At 34.8% G+C, this 16,821-nt stretch overlaps 1 protein-coding gene and 1 pseudogene across 1 annotated transcript; both read left to right on the forward strand.

Moving 5' to 3' along the window:
• LOC120144691 overlaps window positions 1-3,734 on the forward strand; it is a 62,936-nt pseudogene extending 59,202 nt beyond the window's left edge.
• A 2,569-nt stretch (window positions 3,735-6,303) lies between these two features.
• On the forward strand, window positions 6,304-8,922 carry LOC120144485 (peroxisomal 2,4-dienoyl-CoA reductase-like). The gene is made up of 5 exons (XM_039158525.1): window positions 6,304-6,503; window positions 7,755-7,914; window positions 8,077-8,246; window positions 8,339-8,561; window positions 8,741-8,922. The coding sequence occupies exons 1-5, from the start codon at window positions 6,318-6,320 to the stop codon at window positions 8,812-8,814; spliced, it is 813 nt and encodes a 270-aa protein (XP_039014456.1). The 5' UTR covers window positions 6,304-6,317; the 3' UTR covers window positions 8,815-8,922.
• The last annotated feature ends 7,899 nt before the right edge of the window (window positions 8,923-16,821 follow it).

Genomic DNA, 16,821 nt, shown 5'->3' on the forward strand with positions numbered 1-16,821 from the left:
CAGCTGAATAGGCTCCCATTGTACTAATTTCAGGTTCTTTTTTTAATTGTTCAAACCTTGCTTCTATTCTTAATGTGGTGTCACATGATCAAGACCACTTCCATCGAATTCTCCATGAATTAATCCCCATGTTTTCATGAATGATGCATATGAAAATGTTTAAATAAATGCAGTGTAGAATGTAAATATGCAAATGCATATGCAAAAAGTGTTGATCCCAATGATGAATATAATAGAATAATTTTCATCAGAGATAAAAGCCTTCACATTACAAGATAGTCCATTTTACAGACATGTTTTTGCTTAGATGTTGAGTTTGAAATTGGTCGATGCTTCATCTTGAATCTTCATCCTTGAAAATGATGCCCCTCAAGCGCTATATAACCTAACTCCGTTAATGCCCCTGTAGAGCTAGAGTCAAGCGTCACTCCTTGGTAATTAGCGATTGAACGATCGTAAATAAGACTCTACTAGTGGATTACTCCTCAGATCAATGGATTATGTTTCCAGTCTCGAATGTTGCACGATCTTCGACGAAGTCTCATTCTTCTACTCTCTAAACTTCTTTTAGCCCTCGGTGCATGTCTGTGTATGCGACTGTTTGATTGAAAACTTTTATCTCTCATTGTGAAAATTATCACTTGAATATCTCCTTGCGGATCAACACTTTCGTATTATGTCATGATGATGCAATGCAAAAACAAGATGAAAATTGACACAAAAATAAAAGAAATGAGTTAGTACAGGTAAAACAGTCGATAAAATTAAAAAGATGTTATTTAAATATAACGCCTACCCAATCATGGTATCTACCCGAGTATGCTTTCTTTAGATAATAATCCAATTGGGACATGCTTTCTACCCAAAATGATTTATTTCAAGAAAATAATGCTAACCACATATAACTTCTAGTTCGTATGCTTTTATTCGAAAACAATAAATGTATTCTAAGAACATAAAGCAAAAGGTAAAGGTTTAGAGTCGTTTCTCCTTCGTGTACACCTATTTTGGTGCATACTGACGGACAGAGGTTCGGTATGGCTATACCTAGGGTGACCATTCTATGGTTCACTACATGCATGGTTTCGGCTCTAACGGGAAAAGGTACTCAAATTGTCCTTTTTGTTGGTGCCCCTTGGGTTGTCAAACCCTTGATCCTTACCTATTACAGGTTTCAAACGGAACGAGTTCAATTTCGAGGGGGTTCACTTCCTTATACCCATATAAGGAATAAATCCCTACGAAGGTATAAGGCATGTGTACCCCAGGGGCTATTTACTAAGACTCATACGAAAAATAAATTCTTACAAGAGCAAAGCGTTCACCCATACTTACTTGGGACGAAGCTCGAGTATAGAGCTTATGTCATGCAAATGTACGTGATGTGTGTGAGGAAGAACATACAAACCTTTGACTCAAAAAATAGAAAAGTAAAAACTCTTAATAGAAACTTTGACAGAGCTGAAAGCAAAGATTAAATTATTAGTATGACAATTAAAATGAAGAAATTAAAAACGTCAATAAATGGATCATAAATTATCTAAAGACTCAAACTCGTGATTTCCACCACAATGACAATGTGCAAGCGACTTACACCCTGACTCTCTAAAGTCCCCAGTAGAGTCGGCAAGCTGTAATAACCATTTTTTTAAACAATTAAGTTTAAAAAAAAATTATGACTTTATTTGCAAAATTTGGGATTTTTGAATTAATTTGAATTAAATTGAATAAGAGTCGCCATCAACCTTTGGGTTAGGTAGGTCAAATACATAAAAACGTCCTTTAAAATAATTTAAAGGAAAAATCATTTTTTAAGACAAAAATTGGTATGCGTTTACCAAAAACTTGACTTAACGGGTTCGGGAGTCAATTACGCGTGCGGAAGGATAAGCACCCCCACAGCGCCCAAAATTGGTACCTCATCGCTTACATATTATCTAAATGGTGGAAATCATGAATTCACATCGATAGTTAAAGTATGATCCATTTATTGGACAATAAATAATTTATTCCGAATTAATTATCAGAGAAAATTCTTTAACTTGAAAAGAAATCTCGAGATTTGCAATCATCCATCGTGAAAGTTATCCCAACTATTTCTTATATGTAAAAGAATAATCTATCATTGAATTATTTAAACATTAAATTATTATCAAAATTTGCATGAAACAATTTTTACCACAATTGAAAACAAACATATTCAATATTAAGAGTTAATAAAACAAAATAAAAATAAAATAAATATTATAATAAAAAATAAAATAAAAATATTATTATCGTCTTAATAAATACATAAAAATGCTTTCATTTTCAAGTTCATACTTCATCCGAACGTCGTACCGGATTCCAATACTTCGATCAAATAGTGCTTTACATGCTCATTCTACAAATAAATGTTCTTCAAAATATTCGAGTACAATATCAGTAGATAAAGAAATAAGATGGAAACAAATACGATCGAAAATATAGAATAAAATATTTACAACACATAGGGCTAATAATATTTATTTAATATAATACATAATATGCAAAATATGTACATACATAAAGGACTATAATACAAACAAGAAAACATTACAGATCAAAATGCATACAACAAAAATAAGCACATTCGGTGATTTAAGGAATCAAAATGGTACTAACAAAAACTTGAATGACCTAACAACAATTATGAACAAACCAGAGCCACAATCGAACATATTAAACAAATATAGGTACCAGAAACGAAAATAACCCATAAATAATGTTAAGGACTAAAATAAACTAAACCAGAAACATGAAAGGGAAAATAACAATTAAACCTAAATGCATTCACACTAAATAGTGACTAAAACAAAAGAATCATAAATCTTAGGACCAGATTCAAAAATAAGCAAACATATTATAATATATGAACTGGTGACTTAAATGTAAATATTGAGAAACAAATGCCTGAAACGGAATATCATACTTTTATTCGATGACCAAAACATAAGCATAACAAAATTTGGATCCAAAATAGAACATGCAATAATAATAATAATAATAATAATAATTATTATTATTATTATTATTATTATTATTATTATTATTATTATTATAGTAATAGTAATAAGTTAATAATAAATAATTAAAACCCGGACAAAAACGGGTGTTTAAACAATGTTTTGTCTTATAATAAAAAGATCTTGTATTGTTATTGTCATGATGCAATTTTGATGGAAAAATTTAGGTTCCAATTTCAAATATGGTTCTTGATACATTTGTTGGTTCCATGTTTTGTCTATGTTATCTTGAATTGTTATTGTCATGACTCATGATGCAATTTTGAAGGAGAAATTCGGGTTCCAAGTTCATATGGAGTTTGATGCAGATGTTCATTTCATGTTTTTCCTGACTTGTATTGTGATTATCATACTGCAATTTTGACAGACAACTCAGGGTTCCAAATTCACCTACCGTTTGATACATATGTTCTTTCCTATTTTCCGTATCCGTTAAAATATTCTCTGTTGTTGAATGAGTTTTTCGTTTCATATAGCATCTAATCCTTTACCCCCTTCATTGCTTCAACTGTCAGACTTGAGAAAGATGAAGATCCCTCGCATAAGAAGATATTCATATTTGCACTTTAAATTTATACAAAAGGTGGCATTTTGTGCATTAACGGGGAGAAGAAATCCAGAGTAAAAGAAGCAGAAATCTCTGCAACTTCTAATATGATCTGATCCCCCCAAGAATATGGATATCCGTGATTTGGTTGTTTCGACAGTTTGTATCATATATGTACTAACTTGTAATATCTCGAAGATCTGTATCAATATCTGGAAACACTTTTGTTGTTTTGAAATGGAAAAAGAAAGAGGTTATTAGTTTATATTCGAGTGAAAGAAAAAATGTAAGTGAAAATGCATTTTAAATATATAAAAATTAAGGATTGTAATCTGAAAAATGCATGTAAAAGGAATAGGAGTCCGACGGAGAAACAAGACGATAAGTGAAGAGAATATTTACGCGTAATTCAACATATGTAAAAGATGATATATCTGAAACGCATAATTTTATGTGTAGAATTATGTGTTTTAACTTGATTCTCATGCTAAAAGTATCAACCTAATTCCTACGATTACACTTGTAAATATCAATCTAATTTCTACGATTACACTTGTAAGTATCAACCTTTGATAGTCCTAGGGATGCACATGGGTTGGGTTCCATTTACCCCACCCAAGCATGATCCGAATAAAAGGCACCCCACGGGCACCCGCTACATATCCCCTTATTGTCCCATTGTGACCCATTTAAGAGGAATAGAGTCTAGTGCAGAAACAAGACAAAAAGTGATGTGTTGAACTATTTATTTTAGATGGTTCAGACCAGTCGATAGATTTCATCTTTCCGCATCAATGGAGACACCATATAAGAGGTTTAGATTCCGATGGAGAAACAAATATAAGCCTAAGTGTTCATATAAAAGCTCACGACCCTTAGTCCCGAGAAACTCTTGATTTTCACACTTACACTTTTAAGCATCAACCTAATTCCTAGGATTACACTTTAAGTATTAACCTAAGATAGTCTTAGAGACTTATATGGTGGGTCATTGATGTGGAAAGATGTAATACACCGACTGATCTAAATAATATAAAACACATAAATCCACATGTAAAATAAATCGATTAAGACATCCATTTTTACAGTTATGGAATTATGCGTAAATCTACACTTCCTTTTTTTCCTTGTTTCTCCACCATACTCTATTACTCTTAAATGGGACACGATATGATAATAAGAGGTACTTAGTGGGTTCTGGAGGGTGACTTAAATTCAGGTCAGGTTCGGGTGGGGTAAAAATCGGACCCAACCCATGTGCATCAATAGGACTATCTTAGGTTGATACTTACAAGTGTAATCCTTGGAATTAGGTTGATACTTAAAAGTGTAAGCGTGGGAATAAGAGTTTTCTCCCTTATACTAAAGCTTTGAACTAAGGGTCGCGAGCTTTTATTTGAATGCTTAGGCCCATACTTGTTTCACCATCAAAATCTAAATCTATTATATGGTGGCGTTGTTGATGTAGAAAGATAGAAATTATTCTACACGTGAAATTATGCAATTCGGATATATCCACCATCGAAATCTAAACCCGTTGATGCAAGAAGATGGAATCCGCCTTATAAAACACATTATTCTACACATGAAATTATGCAATTCGGACATATCCATTTTTACATATGTGGAATTATGCCTAAATCTTCACTTCACTTTTTGCCTTGTTTCTCCACTAGATTCTACTCCTCTTAAATGGGTTACAATGTGACAATAAGAGGATACTTAGCGGATTCTGGTGGGGTAACTTATATTCTGGTCGGGTTCGGGTGGGGTAAAAATTAGACCCAACCCATGTGCATCCCTAAAACTATATTAGGTTGATACTTACAAGTGTAATCCTGGGAATTAGGTTGATACTTAAAATTGTAAGCATGAGAATCAAGAGTTTTCTTCCTTATACTAAAGCTCGGAACTAAGGGTTGCGAGCTTTTATTTGAATTATTAGGCTAATACTTGTTTCACCATCGAAATCTAAACCTCTTATATAGTGGCACTGTTGATGCATAAAGATAGAATCTACACCGACCATGAAACTAGGTTTGATGAAGGATATGTTCATCACTAGCTGTTGAAATTCACGAGTTGATTGTTGAATGAGGAGAGCCAGAGGTTGAAGAGGATATGGGAAGACACTGGGAGGTAATATCAACTATTTAAAAAATATATCATTTTTTTATTAAAAACAAAATCAAATTTTAAGTTAATTTAGTGGTTTGGTGCTTAGAATTGATTCCTAGGAGTCTGGTTCAAATCTCATCGGAAGTATTTTTTTTAAAATAAAACGGCATCGTTTTGATTTTTTTTTAAGTATCAAAACAGTCGCACTAAAATGATGTCGTTTTGATGAGACATCCACGTCAGTACCGGCACAATATAATACTGTCATTTCATCGTTCCGTTAAATCATTAATAAAAGAATAATATAATTACATTTAAAAATAATTATTAGTACTAAAATTGATAAAATTAAAATATTAATAATACAAATGAGTCAACGATTAAATGTTTATAATATTTAAAGTAGTTTACCAATTTTTATATTAAGCCTTTAAACAACGAGAAAACGATAAACGTGGATGTTGGGAATCATCAACTTGGAATCCACACCTACCAACTTTTAGTGTTTGGTGGACCACATCCACGCGTACTGCAAAACCGTGTTTGTTTTCCTTTCATTTTTAGCTTGGCTTTATTACAAGGTTCGGTGAGAGGGAAGAGGAACGGCGATGGAGTCACCGTTCAAAGCAGAGATTTTGAAAGGGAAAGTGGGTTTGATTACAGGGGGACGCTCAGGCATCGGTTTTGAGATCTCTACTCAGTTCGGGAAACATGGAGCTTCCGTCGCTATCATGGGTCGACGCAAACAAGTCCTTCAAGCTGCCGTCTCTGCTCTTCAATCCCTTGGGATTCATGTAAATTTCCATCGCCTGTTTACTTAAGATTCTTTCCTTTATTTTTTATCATATTTGCTTGCTTCTTCGATTTTTTTTTAATGTTCTTTGGGGAATTTTAGTCCGCTTTGTTATCTGAATTCTGCCCATTTTTTGCTTGTCTTGTAAGTTGTAACTAGGGCCATATATATACTCCTGCTTCATGTGTGTGGTATCTCAATGAAATTTGGAAAAAGTAACCTAAAAGCATGGTGAATTTAAGCCTAACCTTTGGCTAGGCCTCGAGAATGCACGTTTCTTGCCAAGCATTCTAGAGAATTAGATATCGTGTAGTAATCCCACATTGCATAGGAAAGGAAAAGTCTATTTGGATGTTTAAATGAATGCGGGTATCGAGTAATAGTCCTTGAAACATGCATTTATGCTTTGTGTGTGTGGTTGGTCTTCATTTGAAGTTAGTGTCATCTTTGTTCTTTATCATAGTTTAAAGTTAAGCACATGCTTCCTCTATATATACATACATTCAGCTATGTTCAATTAATTCCTGAGATAATATTTTTCTTGTTCTTCTCCGTTATTACATGCTTTGTTGATTTCATTTTCTTTTTGGGGCCAATTTGTGCTTTTTTTGGGTGTTGATAAAACTGCTAGTTTCAATCAGTGTGACCAATAATGAAAGAAGAAAAAGTTAATCAGCAGCTCCTCTAGACAATGCTTGCACTGAGATATTTAGAACTAACTGTAAAATTGTGTGGACGCTTAGTGTTCACTTTGTTGCATTATCTTTAGTTATAGTTTGGGACCTTGGATTTTAAAATTTGGGTTTAGATTTCAAAGATAGTATTAAGGAGTAATAAAATACCTAAAAATTGTAGCATTTGTGTATTTCTCAAACCATGGATTTGTTAGATGCCTATTTCGTAGTGACTTTGAAATTCCTAATATAAATTTGGATTTGATAAATCCATGTTTTGATACTTCTTAACAATACATTATGTTGAATCTTAATTATTTTGTGCATAATTTATGCATATCACTTTTACCATTTACATATAAAATGAAATCCATAGCTAAATTTTAAATCCAAGTTCCCAAATGGAGCATTAAATTGTTATGATAAAATTCTTTCAACTGAAGCAATTGCTTCTTTATGTGCTGGTTATTGATCCATTAATTGTTTGATATGCTGTATTTTGCTGTATTTTTTGGGGGGGTTTCTACTTTATGCAGAAAATCAGCTGACATTGCATTTGCTTGCTATTTTTTTTTAAAGCTGTTGGCTTTGAGGGGGATGTTCGCAAACAAGAAGATGCAAAAAGAGTGATTGAACCAACTTTCAAGCATTTTGGCCAGATTGACATTCTTGTGAATGCTGCTGCTGGCAACTTTCTTGTGAATGCCGAGGATTTGTCCCCTAACGGGTTTCGAACGGGTACTTTCAGCCTTATCAATACCATTTGCTGTGTTCGGTGTCATCTGATCTTCAATTATACTGTCTATGAATGATAGCAATATTTAAGTTCAACTTCGATCTTTGGCCTTAAATACAACTGCATTTTGAAGCTTTTAACAGTTTCTCTTTTCCTAAATGCAGTTATGGATATTGATTCTGTCGGTACATTCACAATGTGCCACGAAGCACTCGGGTATCTCAGAAAGGGAGGACATGGAAGGATCTCAACAAGTGGCGGACCAATCTTGAATATCAGTGCTACCTTACATTACACAGCTTCTTGGTACCAAATACATGTCTCTGCGGCCAAGGTTTGGTGTACAAATTTTCTTATTCTGATGTCTGTGCAACCACGATCTCATTCTCGAGTTAGTGCTTAATTGCAGTGTTACTTATTTGATAGGCAGCCATTGATAGCATCACTAGAAGCTTGGCACTCGAGTGGGGAACCGACTACAATATCCTAGTCAATGGTATGGCCCCAGGCCCTATCGCAGATACTCCTGGCTTGAGTAAACTCGCACCTGACGAGATTAAAATCCAAGCTCGAGAGCAATTGCCTTCGTTTCACATAGGGGACAAATGGGATATTGCTATGGCAGCAGTCTACCTTGTTTCAGATGCGGGTGAGTCTCGTTGATCCCTGCCATTACCAACAAATAAACATCTATGAAATACACTATTTTTGAATTGATAGGAAGAGTAGCAAACATTTTCCCTTGATTGCCATTGTTTTTCCAGCTTTAATGGTTGACTGAGCAAATTTTGAGCTATTATTAATTCATAATTTATGTTAATCTTGAAGGTAAATATGTGAATGGAACCACCCTTGTGGTTGATGGAGGAAATTGGCTGTACCGGCCGTGCCGTCTACCGTAAGAGGAAGTCAAGCAATTGTCTCGGGTGGTCGAAAAGAGATCAAGAGAAAAACCAGTTGGAACTCCATCCAGCAGGCTGTAAAACCAACATAGAGTGATTATCAATGCTTCAACGTACAGCTAAAAATTCTAGTTTCGCGTTTGAACATTTGATTTTAATAATTTATCATCTACTGACTGCTTCCATGGAACGGAAAACATGCACCACAAATTACTAGAGACTCTCCCTATTCTGATCATATATATGATTTGATTATAATTACAGAAAGGCAAAAGCTATGTTCCTCGCTGACAAACGGGTAGAAAATTCAAAATTTCCGTTGCAAGATTTACTTATCAAAATTAGGTATACGATACAAATAGGTTCGAAATATATATATTTGAAAAGTAGAAAATTTTATTACTGAATAAGGTAGGGTACATACATTGCTAGAAGTCTTGGAAAAAAAGGGCCAAATTGGCCCAGTAGGGCAACCTGTTAAATAATTTAGCCAATAAGGGCACCCAAACATTTAATTTGGGATCTACGGCAAATTGAATAGTCTTCATAGAACTCGTCACGCCGGCATGACGAGTTTCATGGGGACTGTTCAATTTTTTTAATGGGTCATGTTAGGTAGGCCTCACAGCCTGATTAAAAAAAATTTCTTGAGGGACTTGAGTCCTAATAAAAAATAATTTTTTTTATTTTGTAATTTTTTAAAAGAAAATTAAAAAATAATATTTTAAACGAAAATTAAAAAATAATATTATATTCCCATGGAACTCGTCATGCCGGCGTAACGAGTTCCAACTGGTATAATTTTTAAAATTTTGATCGTTGGATTGATCGTTGTTAAACGTTCGATTTTTTTTGTAAAATTTTCAATGGAACTCATCACATTGGCATGACGAGTTTCAACAGGAAAAAATGTCTTCCCTTTAAGTTGTGCACATCATCTTCAATCTCTTACTTTAGACACGCCTTTCATCTTCAATCTTACACAAAAAAAAAACTCCTTTCATCTAACCAAAATACATTTCAAACAATGAGCAAAAATTTCTTCACAGTTGTCCATTATAATGGTGAAATTCTACAAACTGATGTTAGTGTTGTGTTTAACTCTGACAAACCGATCAATAAGGTGTTCCCTGTAGATGTATCGCATCGTCAAATGAAGTAAAATATTGAGAGAAAAGTTGGAGCTTCTGTTTCATGTTTAAGTTATCGGCATCTGATCTCCTCAAATCCAATGACTTACGGAAAAGTTCAGGTTGATGATGATGACGATGTTATTGTTATGGTTGGACTTCATCAATAATCAGTTAATAATATAGTGGATATGTACGTCAAAACGCCGAATGCAACTGATATTCTGATGTCATCAGTACCAGCTCGAAGAACAAAAGAAGCAGGACCCTCTCAACCACATGGAAGTTATGGTGATGAGAACCTTGTTGGACGGTTGGGTGAAAGCGTTGCTGAATTTAGCGAGGATGATGAAGACATTGTTCCATTGGTAGACGATGACGACACAACATTAGTTGATGAGTCCGATATTGTTGAGATGCTTCAGAGGGACAAGGTTTAGATGTTGAGGTGGATGTATGGGAGGCGGTTGTTTCACGATGTAAAGGATTACAGAATGCTCCAAATGTTTGGGCAATAACAGAACCTAAACCTAAATTCAATCATCATGATTTGCCTCGGTATCATCATGTAGTTGAAATGCATGACATTAACTACGATGCTATGTGGAATCCTGAAATATTTGATATGCCAGAGTTATGTGTTGCCCACTGGGGTTCTTCAGACAAGTTGTCATCTGAGTTGGCTATTGGGTCTCAGATTGAAACAAAAAAGAGGCACAACTAACAATCAAGGAGTATTGTATCAAAGCTCATCTTCAATTCTTTGTCGTGGAGTCAGATCAAAAAACTTGTTTCGTAAGGTGTATACACCATGATGTTGGTTGTAAATGGAGGATACGAGTATCATACCTACAGCGGAAGATGTTGTGGGAAGTCACAAGGTTCAATGCAGAGCACGTATGTACAATGACCTCCTTGACACAAGACCAGAAACATTTAGATTCAGATGTCATATGCTCATATGTGAAGCTGTTGGTGGAAAAAAACCCAAAAGTGCCCATTTTTGTGTTAGTGCATCCATTTGAAAAAGATTTGGTTATATTTCGACTTAGTACAAGGCATGGATGGTTAAACAGAAAGCAATGACCTTGTTGTATGGTGTTTGGGACCAGTCATATAATGAGTTACCATGTCTGCTGCAAGCAATGAAAGTTTTCATCGCTGGAACCATTGTTAGGTACTATACTCATCCTGCAGTCACGCTTGAGGGAGACATTATCACCGAGAAGAGAATTTTTCGTGGCTTGTTATGCGCTTTTAAGCCAGCTATCGAAGTGTTTAGATTTTGCAAACAAATTATTCAAGTCGATGACACTTTTCTGTATGGGCTCTACAAACACGTCTTGATGATAGTCGTTGCATAAGATGGAGACAGAAATATTTTCCCTATTGCTTTCGCCATTGTTAAAAATGAATCGAAGGAAACTTGGAATTTCTTTCTCTCCAACTTGCATTCCCATGTTGTCACTCAAGAAGGGGTTTGCATGATCTCAAATCGGTCGCCTAGGTTGTTAAGCACAATTGGTAGACCCGAAAATAGATGGACGCCACCTCACACATATCCTGTATATTATATACGTCATATCGCGTCAAATGCAATGAAGATGTTTAATAAGAAAAAGATCAAAAAGGAGATTATCAACATGGGTAAGTACCTTAGCATTTGTCATTAATTATTTCTGTTTCATTAATGTTTTTTAGTGACATTTAAGTTACTATTTTTTAAGGTATGTTTTACTCCAACCAAACTTCTGTGCACAACTTGAAAATTTGAGAAGATACAGAGATGATGTGTATGAGTTCGCAGTTGAAATACAAAGGGAGAGATGGTCACAAGCATATGATGTTGAGGGACCATATGGCTACCAACCTTGTTGAATGTATCAACTCAGTGTTGAAAGGGACTCGACATCTCCCGATAGCAAGTATTGTTAGGGAGACTTACTTTAGGTTGGGTAAAGTATGGACAGACAAAAGTGCACAAATTGATGCCATGATCAACGATGGGAGAAATTGGGCTCCAAATTTAGAAAAAGGCAATGCAAAAGAATCAAACACATGCAACATCAATGTTTTCCACAATTTTGCCATACTTGATTATGATTTCGTTGTCCAAGCTCTAGTTCGACCACATGAGGGAGGTAAACATACACTGGTAATCTGAAAAGAAGATGGTGTGATTATGGTCGATTTCAAGCTTTTAGATTCCCATGGGCTCACGATGTTGTTGCATGTATGCACATCAATGTTGACCTATACTTATATATTGATGATTGTTATAGCCTACACACTATGCAAAACATTTACAGTTGTGACTTAAAGTACCTCCCAAATGAAGCATATTGGCCTACATGCACAATTTCTGAGGAATGGTTGCCAAATCCTCGATTGCATAGGAAGTTATGGGGTCGACCTGAATATAGCCGAATTCATACCGATATGGATGATCCTTAAAGAGAGACAGGTCAACCAAAACTTTGTGGCCACTGCAGAGGTGAAGGTCATAATATAAAATATTGTCCACATCTTCCAAAATATCGTGCTGGATGCTAAAATAAGTTACAAAATGTTGAACTATATTTTGATATAATAATTAATGCAAAATGTTTTTGGAATTAAATTGAATTTGTTCAAGGTTTTCAAAGTTTTCAAAAATAATTCAAAGTTCATTTTACTTGGAATTGAGCACAAAATACGTTTTTGTATACGTAGTATTGATACTGTTCATATGGTATTGATACCAAAGGTAAGGGAAGTATCCATACTAACAAGGTAGTATCGATACTACCAGTATTGGTCAAATTCCATAATGCAAAAATGGTACCAGTACCCAAAGGGGTATCAATATCGAAGCTAGTAAAAGTATCGATACTCACAATGTAGTATCGATACTACCAGCATTATTCAAATTCCAGAATAAAATATTATTTTTTTAATTTTCTTTTAAAAATTACAAAATAAAAAAATTATTTTTTAGTGGGACTCGTCACGCCGGTGTGACGAGTCCCTCAAGATTTTTTTAATCAGGCTATAGGGCCCACCTTCCAAGACATATTAAAAAATTATATCCTTTGAAACTCGTCACGTCGGCGTGACAAATTCCATGAGGACTATTCAATTTGCCTTATATCCTAAATTAAATGTTTGGGTGCCCTAATGGACTAAATTATTTAGTCGGTTGCCCTCATGGGCCAATTTGGCCGAAAAACAGTGCACCCAAGCAATGTCTAAACTGAATCTAACTCAACCTAAAGCAAACTCAAAATGAAAACAACCCAGTGGACAAAAACAAACCAACTCACAACCCAGAGGATAGAAGCAAACTAATTCACAACCCAAAACAGATCAGAAAATAATGTCACACCCAATGCACTAGAACCCAAAACTATAACTCCTAAAACTCGCAAAATTAGAGATCGCCTATAACACCCCCAACCCGTATCCAACCCGAATACGAATCTGAGGTGTCACATTGACTTTTCAAAGCTTGTGCATTTATAAAACCATCATAAATTTAAAATTTTCATTAATACAAAACTATATTTACATTACAAGTTCAAAACATTACACTTTGATCAGAGTGTACATACTATATGACTCTATTTACATGCCAACACATATAAAATATAAACCAACATACTATGTAATGTTCTTCTGATCTGATCTTCAAATGAGGATATGCTGCACTGCGGCTCCTAAGACCGGTCTTCTTGCTTTTTTGTACCTACGTGAAAATCACATACACACTAAATCATAGACTTAGTGAGACATAAATCTATAATAATGCATCTATTATGTATATGAACATGCAACATAACATTCAGAATTCCATATCAATTCATATGATTCGCTATAATCAATATTGATGCTATAACATATAATGAAATACACGTTTTTCACATTATTTATAGGCCCATGTATATACTAAGAACTTAAGGTATTCGAGTACAAAGAGGTTGTGCACATCAGCTGGCATCACAGCTCGTATAATTCCCACTGAGTGGCATACGAAATTGTCCTGAAGGACCTGTGAGTATGTCCCGAAGGACCTATGAAACCCTCGACTCTTGGTATGCCAGCTATACCTATAGCTCTCACATTCCATAACATGGGCATTAATATTATATTTCATATAACCATGTACTTGTATAATTTCCCTTGTAATCACATATATCTTTTCTTCTATCACATTTCCCATGTGCATGTAACCATTAATCTCATACCACGTAACATAAGTATATGAGTACATTCACATGAATCATATAACATGTATCGAATCATATGTCAACATATATGACTTATATATGTGTAATAAAGACTATAACATATGCATGTTCATAACTATCATACTATGAAATAAACCTCGGAAACAGACTTATCACAGGTCTTATTTCCATTAAATTATACCTATATTATGCACTCACCTTAGCCTTGTTGCTTTGAATTGATCCTAATCCTTCGATTGTTCCGGAACGAGATTACGTTTAGTATCTACATAATCATAAATGGATCCATATCAGATGCATAAACCTTGTAACTTGCTTCTAATAACTTAAAAAAATTTAAGGAATCTCTATTCTATTTTTCCTTTAGAGGGGTATCGATACCCTACTTAAGGTATCAATACCCTTATGGCATTATGTGATTTTTCGTTCAAGGGGGTATCGGTACCCAGCTGGGGGGTATCGATACCCTCAATACATTATGTGATTCTTTCATTTGAGAGGGTATCGGTACCTGTTGAATGGGTACCGATAACCCTAGCCTAGAAATGCTATTTTAAACACGAAATTCACTCTCTTTTCAGCTCAACTCTTCATATTTCACCTCCTTTAACATCCCTAACATGCATTCATATACTTACACTCATTTCTACTCAATAATCACTTCCTTAAACTCAAAATCTTATCCTTTATATGACATTCAAGAATCACACTTAATTTCCAACATGTTCTAATTCCCATTATAACACTTCCTATTCCTTAATTCCACTAATGACAAGTCAAATTTAGTCTTGAAATCTAATTAATACTTCCCAATCAAAATTTCACTTTTCCACTTCCTTTCATTAATCCTTCCTAACTCCATCATCTTGTTGTTTTAAAACAAATTAAGCTTTCCTTAAGCTTAACTATTGTCTAATGGTCATAAATCAACCATAAATTTATCAAGAATTTCAATAACAAGAGATCTTACATTTAGCTTGGGTCTTCACTTATGGAGAAAAGAAGAAAAGAAGAGAACTCTGGAAGCTTATTTCCTTCTCCACCCCATTCCACATCGAAACATATATAACCATAACAATTAAATTATTTCCCTTTGCCAATGACCATTTTGTCATTCACTTTCTTCTTCTTTACACTTCAATCATACACAACATTTCCCATATAACTCATTAAACTATTCAATTATTCTACTTTAATCACCAAATTCTGAAACTTTACAATTTAATCACTAACTCGGTATTGAGGATGTTACAAATCTCCCCCTTACGAAAATTCACCCTCGAATTTTTAATGGGCAAAGAGATGTGGGTACTAATTTCGCATATCCTCTTCACGTTCCCACGTTGCTTCCTCAATATTATGATTCCTCCACAAAACTTTAACCAATGGAATAGTCTTGTTCCTCAATTGCCTAACCTCATAAGCTAAAATTTGAACTGGTTCTTCCTCATAAGTCAAACTCGGATGCACCTCAATCTCTTCTGATGTTATGATATGGAAGGGATCCGATCTATACTTCCAAAGCATTTAGACATGGAAAACATTATGAAGCTTTTCCATTTCCGATGGCAAGGCCAATTGATATGCCACTGGTCCCACTCTTTTTACAATTTCATATGGTCCAATAAACAGAGGACTCAACTTTCCTTTCCGACCAAACCTCAACACCTTCTTCCATGGAGATACTTTTAAAAACACTTTATCACCAACTTGAAATTCAATTTCTTTCCTTTTCATACCTGTATATGATTTCTGTCTATTTGTGGCAGCTTTGAGATTATTCTGGATTACAGGAACTTTTTCTTCCACCTCCTGAATTAATTCAGGACCAAGAATTTCTTGATCTTTAATCTCATACCAGTTCAAAGGCGTAGGACACTTCCTCCCATATAAAGCTTCATAAAGAGCCATTTTAATGCCCGATTGATAGCTATTGTTGTACGCAAATTCAGCAAGTGGCAAATATCTTTCCCACGATCCCTTGAATTCAATTACACAAGCTCTCAACATGTCTTCTAAGATTTGGATCGTTCGTTCAGATTGTCCATCGGTCTGAGGATGAAACGCTGTGCTAAAATTCAATCGAGTTCCCAATGCTCCATGTAATGATTTCCAAAATCTTGAAGTAAATCGAGGATCTCGATCAAAAACAATGGAAACAGGTACACCATGCAAACTTATAATCTCTCTAATATACAACTCAACATACTTATCCATGGGGAAATCTGCTCGTACCAGAATAAAATGGGTTGATTTAGTCAATCTATCTACAATCACCCAGATTGAATCTCTTTTGTTCGGAGTCATAAGTAACCTCGTCACAAAGTCCATCGTTATATTCTCCCATTTCTACTGAGGAATCGCATAGGTTGCAATAATCCTGACAGAACTTGATGTTCAGCTTTGACTTGCTAACAAGTCAAACACTTGGATACGAATTCCGTAATGTCCCTTTTCATTCCCACCCACCAATACCAGCTCTTGAGATCCATATACATTTTGTTTCCTCCAAGATGCATCGTCAATGGACTACAATGAGCTTCTATTAACAACTCATTTATCAACTCATTATCTTCTAGAATTACTAGTCTCCCTCGATAGTATAAATTCCCATCAGCCTTAACCTCATAATCAGTAAGTTCTCCATTCTT

Source organism: Hibiscus syriacus, unplaced genomic scaffold, assembly GCF_006381635.1.
Source record: "Hibiscus syriacus cultivar Baekdansim isolate YM2019G1 unplaced genomic scaffold, ASM638163v2 tig00110890_pilon, whole genome shotgun sequence".
Taxonomy (NCBI): Eukaryota; Viridiplantae; Streptophyta; class Magnoliopsida; order Malvales; family Malvaceae; genus Hibiscus; species Hibiscus syriacus.